This window comes from Podarcis melisellensis (genome assembly GCF_964234715.1).
Source record: "Podarcis melisellensis genome assembly, chromosome: 10".
In the NCBI taxonomy this organism is placed as follows: domain Eukaryota; kingdom Metazoa; phylum Chordata; class Lepidosauria; order Squamata; family Lacertidae; genus Podarcis; species Podarcis melisellensis.
This window is the reverse complement of record NC_138542.1, coordinates 6,588,148-6,606,807: the sequence shown is the minus strand read 5'-3', so window position 1 is coordinate 6,606,807 and position 18,660 is coordinate 6,588,148. Positions and strand designations below refer to the sequence as shown.

The window sequence follows — 18,660 nt, the reverse complement described above, 5'->3', positions numbered from 1 at the left end:
TCTGGCGGTTCCCTCATTGCGAGAAGCAAAGCTACAGGGAACCAGGCAGAGGGCCTTCTCGGTAGTGGCGCCCGCCCTGTGGAACGCCCTTCCAGCAGATGTCAAAGCGATAAACAACTACCTGACATTCAGAAGACATCTTAAGGCAGCCCTGTTCAGGGACGTTTTTAACGTGTGATATTTTACTGTATTTTTGGTTTTTATGGATGCTGCCCAGAGTGGCTGGGGAGGCCCAGACAGATGGGCGGGGTATAAATAATAAATTATTATTATTATTATTATTATTATTATTATTATTATTATTGCCAAATCCTCTTATACTAGACACAATGGGACATAATTCTTTCTGTTTTGCTTTATATTTCCAACAGAACTTCTATGAGAAACCAGCATTCGATTACCCTATGAACCAGCTCAGTGTGTGGCTGATGTTAGCTAATGAAGGGATGCCCAAAAATGAAACTTTCTGTTCTGCCACCCCATCAGCAATGATATTCGGGAAATCAGAGGGCGATCGCTTTGCAGTGACACGGGATTTAACACTGAAACCAGGATATGTCCTTCAGTTCAAGGTACGCACCATTACAGCTTAAATTAAGAGAAACCCAATTGCCCTGACCTTATTCAGTCAAGCATCTGAACCTATTCAGATAGTGATTCCGAGATGTTTAACTAAATGTTTACCTCTAACGAAACTTTCTCTTCCATTGGAATTCAGACGTAATCTCTGGCCTTTATATGGAATAGGCCTTTGTTTAGCCACTTTCACCACATTATACATCCCCCCCCACAACACACACAAGATCCTCACATCCAGGTTGATTGTTGTAGCAACGGGACAGCAAATATGAACAAGTACAACTGCAGCATACATTTCTGGGAAGTAATTACTTAAATTGGAGAGTGGTAAGGTCAGCTCTTGCAAAGTGTGAGGAAAAGACAGTCAAACCATAGTCTAAAAAAATGGTGGACTAGTTCAAGATTTGATTGGAATGAAATCTGAAGGGAAATTAGGGGACTATCAACTCTTGAGTAGGAACAGGAACAGGCTGGCATGGCGGGGGGGGGGGGATGCCAGGTTTGCCTGCCATGATGTCAGGCAGTCGGGTGTATTGAATTTTCAACTTTCAAATTCCAAAAAGTTGCAATGTGACTTGGGAATTCAAATGATATTCTGGTTAAATTAATATAATTTAGTTTTGCTTGGTAAGTAGAATGTGTGTAAAATTGCATAGAAATTAAACTATTGCCAATTACTTGCAATTATACTTTAAAGTAATTTTATTTTTATGTATTTATTATTATTTTTACTTAGAATTACTCGATATTTCCAGAAGGTAAAATTAAAATTCTTTGTTTTTCTGAAAGAAGTTTATGTACTTCTTCATCTAACCGCCCTGAGATCTGCGGATGAAGGGCGGTCTACAAATTAAGTAAATAATTAAAAACATAGACTTACCAAGCTAAATATTGTCCAGTCACAAAAATAATAGCAAGTTTGAATTCATCACACCAATAAAAGCCCCATATTCTAAAGACTTCACTGTAGAAATTTGCAAAAATTTAGTTTCACCCCCTAAAATGACACACCCTAACTCTGCCTCCTAGGTTGTGAAAGTACCCCATGGCCTGACTATTTCTTAGCCAGGTGGTGGGACTTGTCCCCTCTTCTATAGTAAACATGTTGATTGTCCCTCTTACATGATCTTCAAGATTTACTGTCACCAGAGCAGCAAGTATTGCAGTCAGGGGAAATGGCAGTCACATCATTCCTGTAATGTCAGAACTAACTCTTAGACGAAAAAGAAAGTTTATGTGCTTTGACAAGCTGCTGTGTCTGAACCCTAATCAAAATTTTATTGAGTTTATAATGAAATCCCATTGTGAATTCTAGGGATCGACTGCGATAGAATTTTAATGAACTAGCCACAAATACATGATCCTTACATAATTGGTGGATACAGGCGCTGAATAATTTACAAACAGAATTATTAAAGACATCACATGTTTACAGGCATCTTTTCAAATATAATTCCCACCATTCTACAAATAGGGAAGTTGGCAAGGAGCCTGGGGATTTGTAGAATAATCTCATTCCGCTTTGACATTACAGTGACGAAGTGCCACGCAACCTGAGAACTGCTTTGTCTCCGTGTTCACTGTGGGTTTTTTGTGACACTCTCTTTAAAGCACTTCCACTTTGGTGTTACCTACATGCATCACTTGCTTTTCCAAAGTGGTGTACAGCACTGCAAACTTTACAATGCCACTAATCCTGCTTTGGAATCAAAGTCAGTAGAGGTCTCTTCAAACTGTGCAAAGACAGTGACCCTGAGGGGAAATTCTCAGCCTCCATCTCTTTCTGTTCTACTCTCTGGCTGAGAGTTCCTGTTTCCACAAGCGCTCAGTGCAAGGAAGAACAGAAATTTGTATGGATGGTCTCAGAGCCACCCGTTGGTCCCAGCTCACAAGAGACCCAAGTCCGATCCAGTTTATTTACAAAAGTCTTTATTGAAGATCATTGCTCCTTTTACATTCCATCTCCGTGGCTCCATGTCTGTAACATTAGATCGCTGAAGTCCCCTCTGAATCCGTACCGCCCCTACACCAGTTTAAGAGGCTTGTGCTGGACCACCTCTTCCTCTCCTTCCTTTTCCGCAGGGTCTTTCTGCCCCCCTGGGTTCCCCCCCGCCGGGACTCGCCCGAGGCTGAATCCTCTGACGCCTCTGCCCCCCTCCTTCGCGCTTTGGGGCCGGGCTCCTCCCCAGGGCTCTCCTCACTTCCGCGCGCCTCCACATTCGAACTTGGCGCGCGTACGTTGCTTCTGACCTTTCTCTCGACCGCTACACTGCTCCCGGTGCTACTCTCCGCCCCTTCTGGCAGAGCGTCCTGCTCCGATCTCCTCCCCCTGTCTCCTTCTTGCTCTGCTCCCTCTGGCACACTGGTAACTCCACCCCCTTCACTCCGTTCCGGCTGAGAAGCCGGCTCCGGTGTCCAACTCCCACTGGGGGTTCTCCCTTCGCTCCCCTGCTCCTGACTGCTTCCCCCTTGGCCTCCCCTTGGTCTGACCAGGGGGGGCCCCTTTTGGGAGTCCTCTGACTCACTGGACAGACTCATGGACGACCTTTGGTCATCGTCATCCTCCTCCTCATCTCTCTGGGATTCTTCCCCCTCGCTCTCTGTCTCCTCCCCCATCTGCTCTTCTCTCCCTGAAACCCTGACATCCATCCCCCCCTCGAAGCCCCCCCTTCCCCCCTCCCGCTCGTCGGGTGCAGGTTGTGGAAGCTGCGGCTCTTCGGGGGTAGATTCGGGATACAGGTCGTCTACTTCAATGTTCTCTGCTGGCAGTTCTGTGTATGTGTGTTCGAACTCGGGTTCTTCACCCAACGCAGTCTCAGTCTCTTCTTCCATCGCTACTTCGTCTGGTGCTGCCTTCCAAGGCCACTTCACCCACCTCTTACGCCATTCCTCCTCTGGTTGCTCCTCCCACCAATCCGGAGGTAGTGTGTCCACTCCCGAACACGATCCCCTGGGCGGGCTCGATTCAGGCGTTCCCTCCTCCTCGGCGGAAGAAAAGCCCCTGAACGTGGTATCTGAAAATGTGGGCGTGAAAAGCCAGTCATCAAAGTACTCAGCTGGCATGGGTCTATGTGGGAAAAGTGCATGGAACTCATCTTTCAAAAGGGGTTCGTCTAACGCGTAGCCCGGCACCCAACTATTGGCACTGGCTGGGGTGCCCTCTCTGGCGAGAAAGTATTCGACTCCCTCTGCCCCCCATCTCGAGTCCAGTATCTCTGTGACCTCGTTGAGCGGTTTGGCCCTAGGCGACCCCCCCTCTTGGGTGACTCTTTGCGTGGGTCTGGTACTGTTTCTGACTCCTGAAACCTGTGTGGGGCCTTGTAGGGAGTGAGCACCGACCTATGAAAGACCGGGTGCACTCTGGAGCCTTCTGGGAGGGCCAGGCGAAATGCTACAGGATTGATCCTAGCCTCAACTTGGTATGGCCCTAGCTGCCTGTGTCCTAGCTTCTTTTTGGCTAACGATTTGGCTGGCATCGCTTGGGCCGCTAACCATACCCAGTCCCCCACCTGGATGTCTTCTCCCGCCCTTCTGTGTTTGTCCGCCTGCACCTTATAGGCTTGTTTGGCCAGCTCCAAATGTCTCCGCAGCTCCTCGTGCACCTCTTGCAACTCTGCTGCGAACTGGTCGGCCTCTTGTGGCACCCCCTCTCCTGGTGCTGTAAGCCTCGGAAAGGTTCTGGGATGACGGCCATTGTTCGCGAAGAACGGCGTCACCCCGGTCGATGCGTGCTTTGTGTTGTTGTAGGCAAACTCAGCCATCGGCAGGTAGTCCACCCACGCTGCGGGTCGCTGATTGGCGTAACATCTCAGGTACTGCTGCATGATCGCGTTGACCCTCTCTGCTTGGCCGTTGGTCTGTGGATGTCTCGCCGACGCTAGGTCGATCTTGACGTGCAGGATACCTAGAAGCTTCTGCCAGAAGTTGGAAACAAATTGGCGCCCCCTGTCGGACAAGACGGACTGCGGTAGCCCATGCACTCTGAACACGTGGTCGATGAAGAGTTTGGCGGTCTGTTCTGCCGTCGCCACCTTGGCACAAGGAATGAAGTGCGCCATCTTGGTGAACAAGTCCACAACCACCAGTACTGCCGTCTTGCCCCTGGAGCTGGGCAGATCAGTAACAAAATCCAGGGCTACCCTCTCCCACGGCTGCTGCGGCGTCTCCAGCGGTTCCAGCAATCCCGCTGGCTTCTGGTGTACTGGTTTGGACCTCTGACAGGTGTCACACCTGGCGACGTAATCCGCCACCTCACCCCGCATTTGGGGCCACCAAAAGTCCCTGGCCACTAATTCTATTGTCTTCTCCTTGCCGAAGTGGCCCGCACTGGGGGCGTCGTACAACTGCTGCAGAACCTTTGTGCGAAGCTCGTCGCTTGGCACGTAGAGGGCACCCTTGCGAGTCAAGAGCCCGTCTCGCAACTGGAACTCATCGTCTCTCTGTGACCCCCTGCGCAGCTCCTCCATCTTGGATTGTGCAAATTGATCCACTTGCAACGCGCGTCGCACCGCGTCCAGGTCGACTGCGATGGCAGCGCACGCCCACGCCTGCGGTGCGAACATGTGCTTCGCTGCTATCGGTGCCGTCTCCTCAAGATATTGTGGTTTCCTGGAGAGCGCATCGGCTATAACGTTGGAATTCCCCGGGATGTATTCTATTCTGAAGTCGAAATCCGCGAAGAATTCTGCCCAGCGCATGTGTCTTTGGCTCTGCAGCTTCGCTGTTCGCCAATACTCTAAGTTCTTGTGATCCGTGCGCACCTGCACTGTGTGCTTGGCTCCTATGAGGAAGTGTCGCCACGCTTTGAAAGCTGCGTGAATGGCCAACAGCTCCCTGTCCCATATGGTGTAGTTCTGCTCCGTCTTGCTGAGCTTCCGGGAGTAGAAGGCGCCAGGCCTCCAATTCCCTTGCGGATCCTCCTGCAGAAGGACGGCTCCAACCGCTCTGTCTGACGCGTCGGTTTCTACCCGCATGGGCCTGCCGGGGTTCACGTGCAGTAGCTGCTCCTCGGAGGCGAAGAGGCTTTTAAGCTTCCGAAAAGAGCGCTCTGCCTGTTCCGTCCAAGCGAACTTCTTCTTCTTGGAACTGAGGGTGTCCGTGATTGCTGCCGTCTCCTTTGCAAAACCTCTGATGAATTTGCGATAAAAATTGGCAAATCCGATGAATCTCTGGACTTCCTTCCGATTGCGTGGGCTCTTCCAGTCCAACACCGCTCGGACCTTGACGCTGTCCATGGCCAGCCCCTCGTCGGACAGCTTGTAGCTGAGGAAATCCACCTCTGTTACATCAAACTGGCACTTCTCCAACTTGGCGTAAAGCCTGTGCTCCCGCAACCTCTGCAGGACCTCCTTTACGTCCTTCTCGTGAGTTTCCGGCGATTCCGAGAAAATCAGGATGTCGTCGAGAAAACACACACACTTCTTGTAGAGGAGTCCCGCCAGCACGTGATGCATAAAGGCTTGGAAAACGTGGCTGCCATTTTGGAGACCAAACGGCATAACTCTGTATTCATACGTGCCCAGAGGCGTGAACATGGCAGTCTTCCACTCATCGCCCTTCCGGATGCGGATGAGGTTGTACGCTCCACGCAAATCCAATTTGGTGAAGATCTTACCCTTCCTTACGGTCGCTAGGAGGTCGTCAATCTTGGGCATGGGAAAGGCCTTGGGCTTAGTCAGTCTGTTTATGAATCTATAGTCCACAATGAGTCTTCTTTGGGGCGTGTCTTTCTTCTTCACAAAGAAAACAGGACTGCCTCCCACTGCTTTGGATTCCCGGATGAAACCGCGCTTCAGATTATGCTCTATGAACTCTCTGAGCTCTTGCATCTCGTCCTCAGACATGGAATACAGCTTTGCAGTTGGCAGTTGCGCCCCCGGCACCAGGTCGATCGCACAGTCGTAAGGCCTGTGAGGTGGCAACTTGTCAGCTTCTTTCTCGCAGAAAACCTCCAAGAATCCTTCGTACTTGCGAGGCACTGCCTGCACCATGCCAAGGTGCAGCTGCTGCTCAGCCCCCTCCTCCTGATTGGTCTGGATGCAATGCTGAGCACAATACGATGAGCAGAAGGTGATTTGCCGCTGGTACCACGCTACAGCGGGACTATGCCTCTCCAGCCAACTCATGCCCAATACAATGGGCGTGTCTGACAGGTGGGTGACATTGAAGCTAATGACTTCTCGATGATTTCCAATCTGCATCACCATGGGAGGCGTCTGCTGCACAACTTGCCCTCCCAGCAATTTTCTGCCGTCCACCGTGACTACGTTCAGAGGCGTTGTTGCAGGCAGGAGCGCTATGCGATGCTGCTTGACAAATTGCATTCCCACAAAATCCGCATTGCTCCCTGAATCAATCGTGATGGGAACTTCCAGGGAGTGCCCATTCGGCAGCTGAAGGGTTGCAGTGAGTTGCACTGCTGGCTTGGGTGGTAAAGGGTCTGTGCGTTGCAAGGGTGCTGGGGACTGCTCTACAGATTCGCCTGGCTGAGCCCCAGTAGCTCCGCTTCCAGCCAGGCGTTGTCGTTTCCCTGAGGTTGCTCTCTTTGCACCACTTCCGCTGCCACTGTTGCTAGAGCTGCAGTGTGTTTTTGGAGCCTCTGGGGGCACTCTTTCGCCATATGCTGTGCACTGTCACAGATGTAACATTTCCTGGTCCCTCTAGGAGGCTTCGCCTTCACTGCACCGGAAACAGGGGCTCTGGATGGTGTCTGAGCCCTAGCACCACCAATTTCCATCGGCTCTTCTCCCTGCCTCCCCAAGGGCGAGGGGTGCGTCTGGCTGAAGTCCCTGGGGACAAAAGGGGGTGTTCTCGCTGGTGCACGCGCCTGGGGTCCCTCCCCCTCGTGCCAAGGGCGTCCCTCGTGTCGTATTCCGATCGCAAGAGCCCTCTGCACCACGTCTTCTAGGGTCTGGGGTCTATCTCCTCTGGCAATCTCATCCTTGATGGGGGGGCTAAGACCTTCCCAGAACAGATCTCTTACTGGTTTACTGTCCTTCTCCCAGCCCAACGCAGTTAATAATGCGAAGAATCTGGAATGATATTGACATACAGTGGCTTTGCCTTGCCGCAGTCCGTGCATCTGTCCACGAGCAATATCCACATCCACAGATGACTGGAAACAAGCATCCATCGCTTTAATAAATTCATCAGAATTGCGACGGGCAGGGCCATCTTCGCGCCACAAATTGCGCAACCAAGCTCTGGCCTCCCCATGCAAATGTGAAATTATAAACCCCACTCTCTCCTCCTCATCTTTAAAATCATTGCGAAGCAAATGCAGCGCATACACGACGTCTGCCCTGAAGTTAGGGTAGTTTTGCAGGTTGCCATCGAAGTGGGTAACTAGGGTGCCCCCCCGCCGTCCAAGTCCAACTCCCTCCGATCTGGATCCCGGGACCCCTGCCCCGCTTGCATGCTCCCACCTTGTTCGCAGGTCCTGGCAAGCCTTCTCCAGTTCGTCATTCTTCTGAGATGCAATGACTGCAGCTGTGAGTTCGGTAACCTGATTCCTCAGCGTTAGCAGCTGTTCCTCCGTACTCATGGCTGCTACCGTTGGTGAGCTTTGCAAAAAAAAATTTTTTTGCGTTCTAGGGAGGGGACTTACTGTCAGAGCCACCCGTTGGTCCCAGCTCACAAGAGACCCAAGTCCGATCCAGTTTATTTACAAAAGTCTTTATTGAAGATCATTGCTCCTTTTACATTCCATCTCCGTGGCTCCATGTCTGTAACATTAGATCGCTGAAGTCCCCTCTGAATCCGTACCGCCCCTACACCAGTTTAAGAGGCTTGTGCTGGACCACCTCTTCCTCTCCTTCCTTTTCCGCAGGGTCTTTCTGCCCCCCTGGGTTCCCCCCCGCCGGGACTCGCCCGAGGCTGAATCCTCTGACGCCTCTGCCCCCCTCCTTCGCGCTTTGGGGCCGGGCTCCTCCCCAGGGCTCTCCTCACTTCCGCGCGCCTCCACATTCGAACTTGGCGCGCGTACGTTGCTTCTGACCTTTCTCTCGACCGCTACACTGCTCCCGGTGCTACTCTCCGCCCCTTCTGGCAGAGCGTCCTGCTCCGATCTCCTCCCCCTGTCTCCTTCTTGCTCTGCTCCCTCTGGCACACTGGTAACTCCACCCCCTTCACTCCGTTCCGGCTGAGAAGCCGGCTCCGGTGTCCAACTCCCACTGGGGGTTCTCCCTTCGCTCCCCTGCTCCTGACTGCTTCCCCCTTGGCCTCTCCTTGGTCTGACCAGGGGGGCCCCCTTTTGGGAGTCCTCTGACTCACTGGACAGACTCATGGATGACCTTTGGTCATCGTCATCCTCCTCCTCATCTCTCTGGGATTCTTCCCCCTCGCTCTCTGTCTCCTCCCCCATCTGCTCTTCTCTCCCTGAAACCCTGACAGATGGTAATAAAGCAGGGATCACTGCAGATGGTGACAGCAGCCACGAAATTAAAAGGTGCCTGCTCCTTGGGAGAAAGGCGATGGCAAACCTAGACAGCGTCTTAAAAAGCAGAGACATCACCTTGCCAACAAAGGTTCGTATAGTTAAAGCCATGGTTTCCCCAGTAGTGATGTATGGAAGTGAGAGCTGGACCATAATGAAGGCTGATCGCCGAAGAATTGATGCTTTTGAATTATGGTGCTGGAGGAGACTCTTGAGAGTCCCATGGACTGCAAGAAGATCAAACGTATCCATTCTTAAGGAAATCAGCCCTGAGTGCTCACTGGAAGGACAGATCCTGAAGCTGAGGCTCCAATACTTTGGCCACCTCAAGGCTCCCTGGAAAAGATCCTAATGTTGGAAAAGATGGAGGGCACAAGGAGAAGGGGACGACAGAGGACGAGATGGTTGGACAGTGTTCTCGACGCTACCAGCATGAGTTTGACCAAACTGCGGGAGGCAGTGAAGACAGGAGTACCTGGCGTGCTCTCGTCCAGGGGGTCACGAAGAGTCGGACACGACTAAACGACTAAACAACAACAATAAAGCAAGGGCTCCTCCAAACAAGCTGGTCTTCATCCTGATTTGCTTGCACAAAGCTTACGCAGAGGTTATGCAATATCCACAAATATGCATTTGTTTTTATATGTTTGCAGGCTGGTTACATGACAATGAGCATCAATCCTGATTTGCTTTCAGGATATTTATACGTCTTCCTGTTAATCATTCATCCCATAATTTTCAGTGCATTTCCTTCTCAATTTCCTAACCTCATGCTAGGGTAACATAGTACTTTAAACTCTTTCAGTTGTGTGAACCTAGATTTCCAACTTGTGCCTGAGAAATCCTCCAAAAATAGTCTTTAGGGTTTACCCCTATAGTTGCTGGGGGCAGAGAACCTCAACAAGTACTAAGGCATTCAGTAGTATTTTCGTAATAGATAAAAATCTTTACAGAGCAAGTTTGCTTGAATTCTTGGGAGGAGGAAACAAGCTTCATGCATGTCCAAACTCTGACTGTGAGCAGGTCGAAGTGGGGCCATCAGGTCCTCTGTAAAAACTGTTATAGCTCACGGTTATAGCATGGTTCATGGCTCATGGCAGCAGCTCTAGCTCCAAACCTTTGCCTGGCTTGAATGGGACGGGGTCTGCTTGTTGGCATGTTCAAATCATTTCCACATATCTCTTCATCCAGTTGCCGCCACCACCCCATGCACAATGACAATGAAAAGGGTATATAACATTATCAGGCCCTCACTTGCTGTAAGAGATTTGTGGAAGGAAAAAGTAAGGAGAAACTTGGATGTTCTGTTCTCCTCCACTTTGGAACTGCTACCTCATTCTCTGCAGCATAGAAGTAACATTCAAGTGGAGGAGAGGAGGAGAAAAACAGCCCAACTTCTGGAGGGAGGTTTGTGTTGTGAGAGAGATTTGGGGCGAAAGATGCCGGAAAATTATCTTATCCCTTTCTCTCTCTTCTGCAGAGCTGCAGGTTTCCCTAAGCAGTTTTCAACCTGGGCAGAGACGCCTGAGTTGTATCCACTCTCACCCACCTTTGAACATGTGTTCCCCACCAAAAAAACTTAGCAATGGACTCAAAACATCAGAAGTCATAGAAATACGAGGCTTTAAACATGTGGCCATTCGGTCGGCACAAAGATTGAAAAAGAAGATTCCTAAAACAGTATTCAAGAAAAAATAATTAGTTTTATCTCAGGAACAAAACATGCACTCTTTGTGTTGCGAGAGTCTTCCGGCTGGGAAGATTCACCACATGGAGTTTGGGGAGCTGGAAACCAGTGATAACCCTCTGCTCTTAAATTTTCTTTCTTCCAAATTAAGAAAATAGTGGACTAACCTAACAGAAAGCAAAGACTGCAAAGTGCTTCTAAGTCCCTCCAAGGAGAATGCGGCCATAACTAGGGGACTTTCTGAAACTGCTTGCCATGTGACTACCAAGCTTGTTTAGGGCAAAGAGCTCTTAAAAGTGGTCACAACCTGCTCAATACAGCCAGAGTGGTGTAGTGGTTAAGAGCAGTGGACTCGTAATCTGATGAACCGGGTTCGATTCCCCGCTCCTCCACCTGCAGCTGCTGGGTGACCTTGGGCTAGTCACACTTCTTTGAAGTCTCTCAGCCCCACTCACATCACAGAGTGTTTGTTGTGGGGGAGAAAGAGAAAGGAGAATGTTAGCCGCTTTGAGACTTCCTAGGGTAGTGATAAAGCGGGATATCAAATCCAAATCCATTAGATTAATAAGCTTAATAAAATATCAAAGTCCAGAGGATTTGTGTTCACATTAATTGTCATTTAGGCTTTCACAATAATATAGGCTCTCCTGCCTACAGAAATGGTGGGATAGAGGGTGAGGTGGATCCTGTTCTATAACTGTCATCCTTGTAGAGAGCCAGTGTGGTGTAGTGGTTAAGAGCAGTAGACTCGTAATCTGGTGATCCGGGTTCAATTCCCTGCTCCTCCACATGCAGCTGCTGGGTGACCTTGGGCCAGTCACAGTTCTTTGAAGTCTCTCAGCCCCACTCACCTCACAGAGCGTTTGTTGTGGGGCAGGAAGGGAAAGGAGAATGTTAGCCGCTTTGAGACTCCTGAAGGGGAGTGATAAAGTGGGATATCAAATCCAACCTCTTCTTCTTCTTCAATACAGTGTATGGTAACCTTAGTAATGAGCTTGGGGTCCCCAGACAGAACAGAGGTTTCACTAGATAAGTGGGTAACGTGATGGGGCAGTGGCACTCCCCTGGCCTCCTGGCAGCTGGCTCTTGGCTGCTTACCAGGAAACAGAGGGGGAGACATCAGGGAGTTTGGTTTGCAGCAGACAGATCAGCAGGAACACCAGATTGGCCCAGCTGGTGCATTTCCGCTACACCTACCTCCCCGCATAGTGACTCAGCTGCTCAGAGATAAGGTGAGCGCCGCCACGCCACCAGCTGACACTGGGTTTCACTTGGCATTAGCTGAGTTTTAACCTGAGTCTGGGCAAGCAACACATAACATGGCATGCCACGACTCCTGTCCCTTGTTTTGGATTAGCGCAACTGGAAACTGTTCTGCTGGAGACTCTCGTTTTTGCTCTCAGAGGCTTAATAGGATTTCTGAATTCAGCAAACAGCTTCTGGTGTATGTAAGTCAGATTAGCTTTTTGGAATGACTTATATTTTAAGCCAGGAGTGGAATGTTATGGTACTTTCAGTAAATGCTTTCCGATTGGGACAGTGCCCTACAACCCCCTGGAGATAAATACAGTGCTTCAGAATTAGTATAGAAACCACACAATGCCCAATTACAGTGGTTTTCAACCAGTGTGCCATGGTACCCTGGGGTGCCTTGAATGGTGGTCCGGGGTGCTCTGGGCAACACTGGCCTCTGTCCCTCTTTCCTTCCCTCCCTCCTCTGACACCCTCTTGCGTCTCTGCCTCCCAAAGGCTTGCACAGCTGTTTGTTGCAGCAGGCAAATGATGGCTCTGGGAGGCACCTCTCTTTGGGGTGGGGTGGGGGGCAGCTCAGAGACCAGGAACAACAGCAGGGGCTGCCTGGAGGACTCCCAAGGAGAAGGTAGAGGAGAGGAGGCTGAGGGAGCACTCCACAAGGAAGGGTGTTCGGAAAAAGGTGAGAGGCTGCCACCTCTGCAGGCAAGGGGTGACATAACTGGGCTCCTGAGTCCCACAGGGGCGATGCAGAAAGAATGTAGTTGGTCAAGGGAGCCGTGGACTCAGAAAGATTGAAAACCTCTTCAGAAACTAACAACTTCCCCCTCCAGTTATCTAGAAGTTTTCTGACAGGCAGATTCATAAATGTAAATGTAGACATGAATGGTTAAGAAAAATAAAACACAGAGCACTGCATCTGACATTTGCACTCCCTTCTGATTTTCCACCATTTCTGTTTGTGATTTTTATTTTCATTTTTTGCAGCTGAACATAGGTTGCACAGATCAGTTCAGTAGTTCTGCTCCAGTGCTCCTTCAGTATTCCCATGATGCTGGCCTGTACTGGTCATTAGTAAAGGAAGGCTGTTATCCAGCATCGCCAGGGGTCAAAGGATGTGAAGGAAGCTCCCGAGAATTGACTGAGCCAACTGCATATTACACAGGGGACTTTGAAGACTGGACCAGGATTACCATTGTCATTCCAAGATCTCTTGCCTCCAGGTACTGATTGTGATGAACTTATGGCGCATGATGGTTTTTTGTTTGTTTCTATTTTAGGCTGCAAGAATCTGGCAGCTACCTCAATTTTCAGGCTATTGTTGAAGAAACCCCAGAAAAGTAGTTTCTTTATAAAATTAGAACAAAACAAAGCACAGCATTTTATTTTATTTTTAAAAAATCTTTTAGACATGCAAGCTGCAGTAAAATGAAAAGAGCATGTTTCTGACAAATAACATTTTCTTCCTTAGTATTCCCTCTTTCTTTGGGATTATCAATTAGGTCTGGAAGGCTGGCTGGAGAGCGATAAGCCCTCTGAATAAAATAAGCCATATCAATAGGATTAATTTCATAAACAGTTACTCCTGGGTAAAGAAGCAGCAGAAGGGCATTTGAGCTACTGTGTAATGTGCCGTGTCATTGGCTGATGATGATGAGTGTTCGGAAGACTCCTCTGTGCAGAGCGAGCAAAACTCCGGTTCAGAATATCCAAAACATTCTCCCAGCTGCAAACAGAAGCAGAAGGACTAACAATAGCAAGTGCCTACCCAGTGCAGAGTAGATCATCCAGTGTGATTTCTTTGGCTCCTACCTCTGTTGTGCCTGAAGTACTGCTGTGTGCACCATTTGCAGTCGGACAGCTGCAAGCAGAAACAAAATGTGAACTTTCTCCTCATTCTTAACAGCCTGACATCTGAAATATTTGGGGCCTCATGTCAGCACAACGCCACAGCCAGTTGTTTATTTATTTAGGGTGGCGTTCAGCTCAGTTTTACTCAGAGTATACCCACTGAAATTAATGAACAGGACTAACTTAGAGCTATTTCTTTCAGTTGGTCTGCTGTGAGTAACACTTAGCTGAGTGCCACCCTAAATAAAAACCTAACCAGCTGTGGTGTTGAATACCACTTTTCACTCTACAAAACAGCTTTTGATATAGGTGAATTAGTATGAATATGGCTTAAAAACAGTAAAAATTTCAGTTTAACTACCCCCCCCCCCCGCGAGCAAGGTCACAGATGATGAAAGTTGTAGTCCAACAACATACGAGAATTCACACTTGGGAATAGCTGGGAAACTATGGCTTGTTGAAAGAAACCATGGTTTCTAATCCTGGATTATCAACAAACCAGTTTGTTTTGTTTTTCCCCAGGTCAGACATATAAATAAACTTTGGTTAGTACAGGCACACAGGGGGCCAGGAACACAACCACAAGCAGGGAGTTTGCCTGTATAAAACGGGGAACAATGCTTTCAGTCTCCCCTGTGTGGCCATGTCAGATGAGAAGAAGGGTGTGGGGAGCATTTAACATTTCAGCTGAAATAGTCCTTTATGTGGCAACCTATGAGCTCTATTTTAAAGGAACAGATAGTAGGGTTGTCAATGCATCTGGAAGGGAAACATGTTGTTGCAAGGGATTTTAAATGGCAATTAGGACAGGAGCTGTACAGAAAGCCGTATTAGCTCCAGAATCCCAAGCTACTGTATCCATTATAGATTCAGATGCTATTAGTCATTGCTTTTACTCTCTGGAAGTATGGCAATACTGTAGTATTTTGACAGGTAGGAACGGATTCCTTAGGTTCTAGGAAACAGCACCTTCCAAAACAGTCTCAGTGACTTTTCCAGAATTGAGATGGGCAGATCACAGCCTAAATGCCTTGTTCAAAAAAAAAAAGTGTGTGACATAGGTAGGAGTTTATCTTGGGACTCAAGCACGTACGCACATGGACACACTCCTTGTGCATGCTCATTTCATGAGTTTTCCTGCCCCTCTCTTCTCTTTTGCTAGCAGTAGTGGCCAAGATATTTTGTTGTAATGTGTGTGTGAGTTTTCAGACTGGCTCCTTCTGTTACTGCCTTAACAAATATTTACAGTGCATGGCATGCGGTGTAGCAGGGGGAGCTGGTGTCTTCATGGTGAGAATGTATCAAATAATCAGTGTGTGCTGCAGTTTAAGTATTTTCCCCTTAATTAACCAACAAACAGAAGTGCCAAGTCACACAAAGCCGACACTAACGAGTTTGCTTTGCCCAACACAAATAGCACCAAATCAGTAGCGGCAGTCTGTTTAGCATTATGTTCTGCAAAATAATCAGGAATAGGAAGCAAAATCGAAGCAACATCCCCCAACCCAAAAAGAGTGTGGATCGGCATAATTAAATTCATCTCGTTGCCATTACAGATGGGGTTCTGTTACCTCTCTCAATGTGTCAACTGTAACTGTTATATGTTGACAGATTTACATCCCAGTGCTAAATATATTCCCTTGTAAGTAAGTTCCATTAATAACAATGGAATTTGCTTCCAAGTTTTAATACATTATGGAATTATTTATTATGCTTTTCTCATGAGTCCAAGCCACTTAGAGAAATATGCATAGATTTTGCATTTGGTTTTCCCAGCCACGTACTGGCCAAGACCATATATTTAACTTCAGGGATTATACCGCACCTTGCACCACTAACCATTCTCTGGGCTCGTCCAGTTTCATGGCACACATGCCCAGTTTAGATTATTGACTCTTAGGAGAAGCTTTGTGCAGAATAGAAAGTACAGCATTGAACTCACCTGCCTGTACTACTGCTGCACATCCATATACTGATAAAATTTTTGTATAGGCCCAGCATACATATAGTCAATAACATGGGCTATTTGCAGGGAGAATCAGTTGTGCAATTTGGACTACTGGTGTTAGACTTACATATGGCTTAAATACATAAAATCTAATATCTACATGAGTTCAGACTAGGCCTGGAGGCAAAGCAGTCATGCCCAGTGACAGGGTGGGTGGGCGCATAGAGCCAGTATCACTCCACCTGGTGGGAAGATTATCTGAATCAGACAAAAACAAACTGCAGCTTCACCTAGTTTCATGAATGGCTGCATTTAGATTTGCTGCACTAATGTTGTTCAATTGGACCACCATCATTTTAATGATTTACAACAAGTTTTGTTTAATATTAGTTATATAAGCATATGTTGTTGTTTAGTCATTTAGTCGTGTCTGACTCTTCATGACCCCTTGGACCAGAGCACACCAGGCACTCCTGTCTTCCACTGCCTCCCGCAGTTTGGTCAGACTCATGCTGGTAGCTTCAAGAACACTGTCCAACCATCTCGTCCTCTGTCGTCCCCTTCTCCTTGTGCCCTCCATCTTTCCCAACATCAGGGTCTTTTCCAGGGAGTCTTCTCTTCTCATGAGGTGGCCAAAGTTTTGGAGTCTCAGCTTCAGGATCTGTCCTTCCAGTGAGCACTCAGTGATTTCCTTAAGAATGGATAGGTTTGATCTTCTTGCAGTCCACGGGACTCTCCTATGTACAAATAAATACTATGTACATCTACATTGTGTGCAAGGCACTGCAGACCATTGCCTCATGGTAAATGTTTAATAGCAGTAGCAGTGCATGCACATCTTTTTGAAGACTAAATTTATTCCTGTTATCACAGAGTTCTTCTTACTATGTGGTATCTACTTTGAGAGCTTGTATAATATAGCGTATCTTTCTGGCATTCCATGTAGTTTTCTGCTTTCAATATTTCTATCCATACAGTAAAACCAGATTCCGCTGGATCCAAGAGAGCAGTTCACAAAAGAGTGTACCCCCTTTTGGCTTAGATGGGGTATACATATCAGAGCCTTGTTCCAACTATTGCAATGGGCACGGGGATTGTATCTCTGGAGTCTGCTTTTGTGACTTGGGTTATACAGGTAAGACATTGGTTTATATAGAATTGCTGTGGATATTAATACGTAACATTCCGTTCATTCATTTGACTGTGTTTATATTTGGGGAGGGAAGAGGGAACTAAACATTATATTTGGTAACTGTGGCAGTGTGTGGCGTCTGAAACCATTTTTTCATGCACACAGCAGCTATATCTATGTGCATGTAGGCATCTGGAAGAATCAGCATTGAGACTGACTGGTTGTTTGGCAAGGAGAGGGAACAGAAATCCAACCTCCTGCTCTTGTTGCCAAACAGCTGATCAACTCGCTAGCACAGTTTTTACAAGAGAACTACACACATGCAGGCTCCATAGCTGAATGAGTGATGGAATTGTGTGCCCAGTTCTAACTTCTATATACAAGTTTCCATCTCCAGCTAGGGCTATAATCACATATATTCAGCTTGCTAGACCGTAGCATCATGTGGTTCTTCTTACAAGCTTCTGTGAAAGATTATGTTTGCAATGCTTTGCTTTTCCTCTTTTCTTTTCCAAAAGAAAAAAGTACCCAGAAAAAATGCTGGGCTTCTCTTCTGAGTCCTCAACAACAAACAAATAAAGGTGAAAAGATACTTGAACAATAGCATCGCCTGCTCCTCCTTGCAACACACTTCAATGCCAGTGTTCATTTTGGATGTCTTCCACTTTGAGGGGGAGAATTGGTGTCAGAGAGAAACTTAAGGAGCAGGAGTGTAGGGTGTTTACAAAAATGACTAAATGTTATCACCCCTGAGCTTTCTGCAGAAGAAACATGTGATTCATGTAATGCTGCTTGCCAGTTTATTGACCTTTGCCACCCAGCACTATTTCAACAAAGAATCTCCCATATTTTTTTCTTCCCCATCTGAAGCCTCACATGGAACCTGTGTATCTAATGTACCTAACCACAGTGAGATGTTCGACAGGTTTGAGAGGAAGCTGAGCCCTCTCTGGTACAAGATAACTGGAGGGCAAGTTGGGAATGGTTGTGGAATACTCAGTGATGGAAAATCTCTTTACTTCAATGGACCTGGCAAAAGGGAAGCAAGAACTGTCCCTCTGGACACCACAAGCATCAGGTCAGTTGTGTATTCTGCTTCTAAAACCTGTGGGCAATACTGACCTTAAAAAGGTAAAGGTACCCCTGCCCGTACGGGCCAGTCTTGACAGACTCTGGGGTTGTGCGCCCATCTCACTTAAGAGGCCAGGGGCCAGCGCTGTCCGAAGACACTTCCGGGTCACGTGGCCAGCGTGACATCGCTGCTCTGGCGAGCCAGAGCCGCACACGGAAACGCCGTTTACCTTCCCGCTGGTAAGCGGTCCCTATTTATCTACTTGCACCCGGAGGTGCTTTTGAACTGCTAGGTTGGCAGGCGCTGGGACCGAGCAGCGGGAGCGCACCCCGCCGCAGGGATTCGAACCGCCGACCTTTCGATCGGCAAGTCCTAGGCGCTGAGGCTTTAACCCACAGCGCCACCTGCGTCCCTTACTTTGCCATTAATTTTGCAGAACAACAAACAAGTTTCAAGTACTTCTCAAACAAACAAGGATTTTGAAGAACTGCTTCTTATGTAGAGTTACAGTAATTTGAGGGATATAAAGTTACTTAGGCTCAAAAATAGCTTTTGTACTACATGGTGAAGCAATGGCATTTAGCTGACCTGTCAGCAGCAGGAGGGAGAGTTGGAAGGGCATGGTGACAGGGAGGTCAGCACTGTGCAAACACACCAGCAGGGTCACTATATGAACTCTACCCGTGCATTTGCATAGAACTGACAC

The 18,660-nt window shown here is 48.1% G+C and overlaps 1 protein-coding gene across 3 annotated transcripts in view; it reads left to right on the top strand.

Moving 5' to 3' along the window:
- RELN (reelin) overlaps positions 1-18,660 on the top strand; it is a 300,039-nt gene that overhangs the window by 208,764 nt on the left and 72,615 nt on the right. For all 3 annotated transcript variants that reach the window (XM_081927578.1, XM_081927577.1, XM_081927579.1), the window contains 4 exons: positions 372-572; positions 12,939-13,174; positions 16,728-16,885; positions 17,753-17,960. In XM_081927578.1, coding sequence (XP_081783704.1) covers positions 372-572; positions 12,939-13,174; positions 16,728-16,885; positions 17,753-17,960 — 803 coding nt within the window. The remainder of the gene's footprint in view (positions 1-371; positions 573-12,938; positions 13,175-16,727; positions 16,886-17,752; positions 17,961-18,660) is intronic.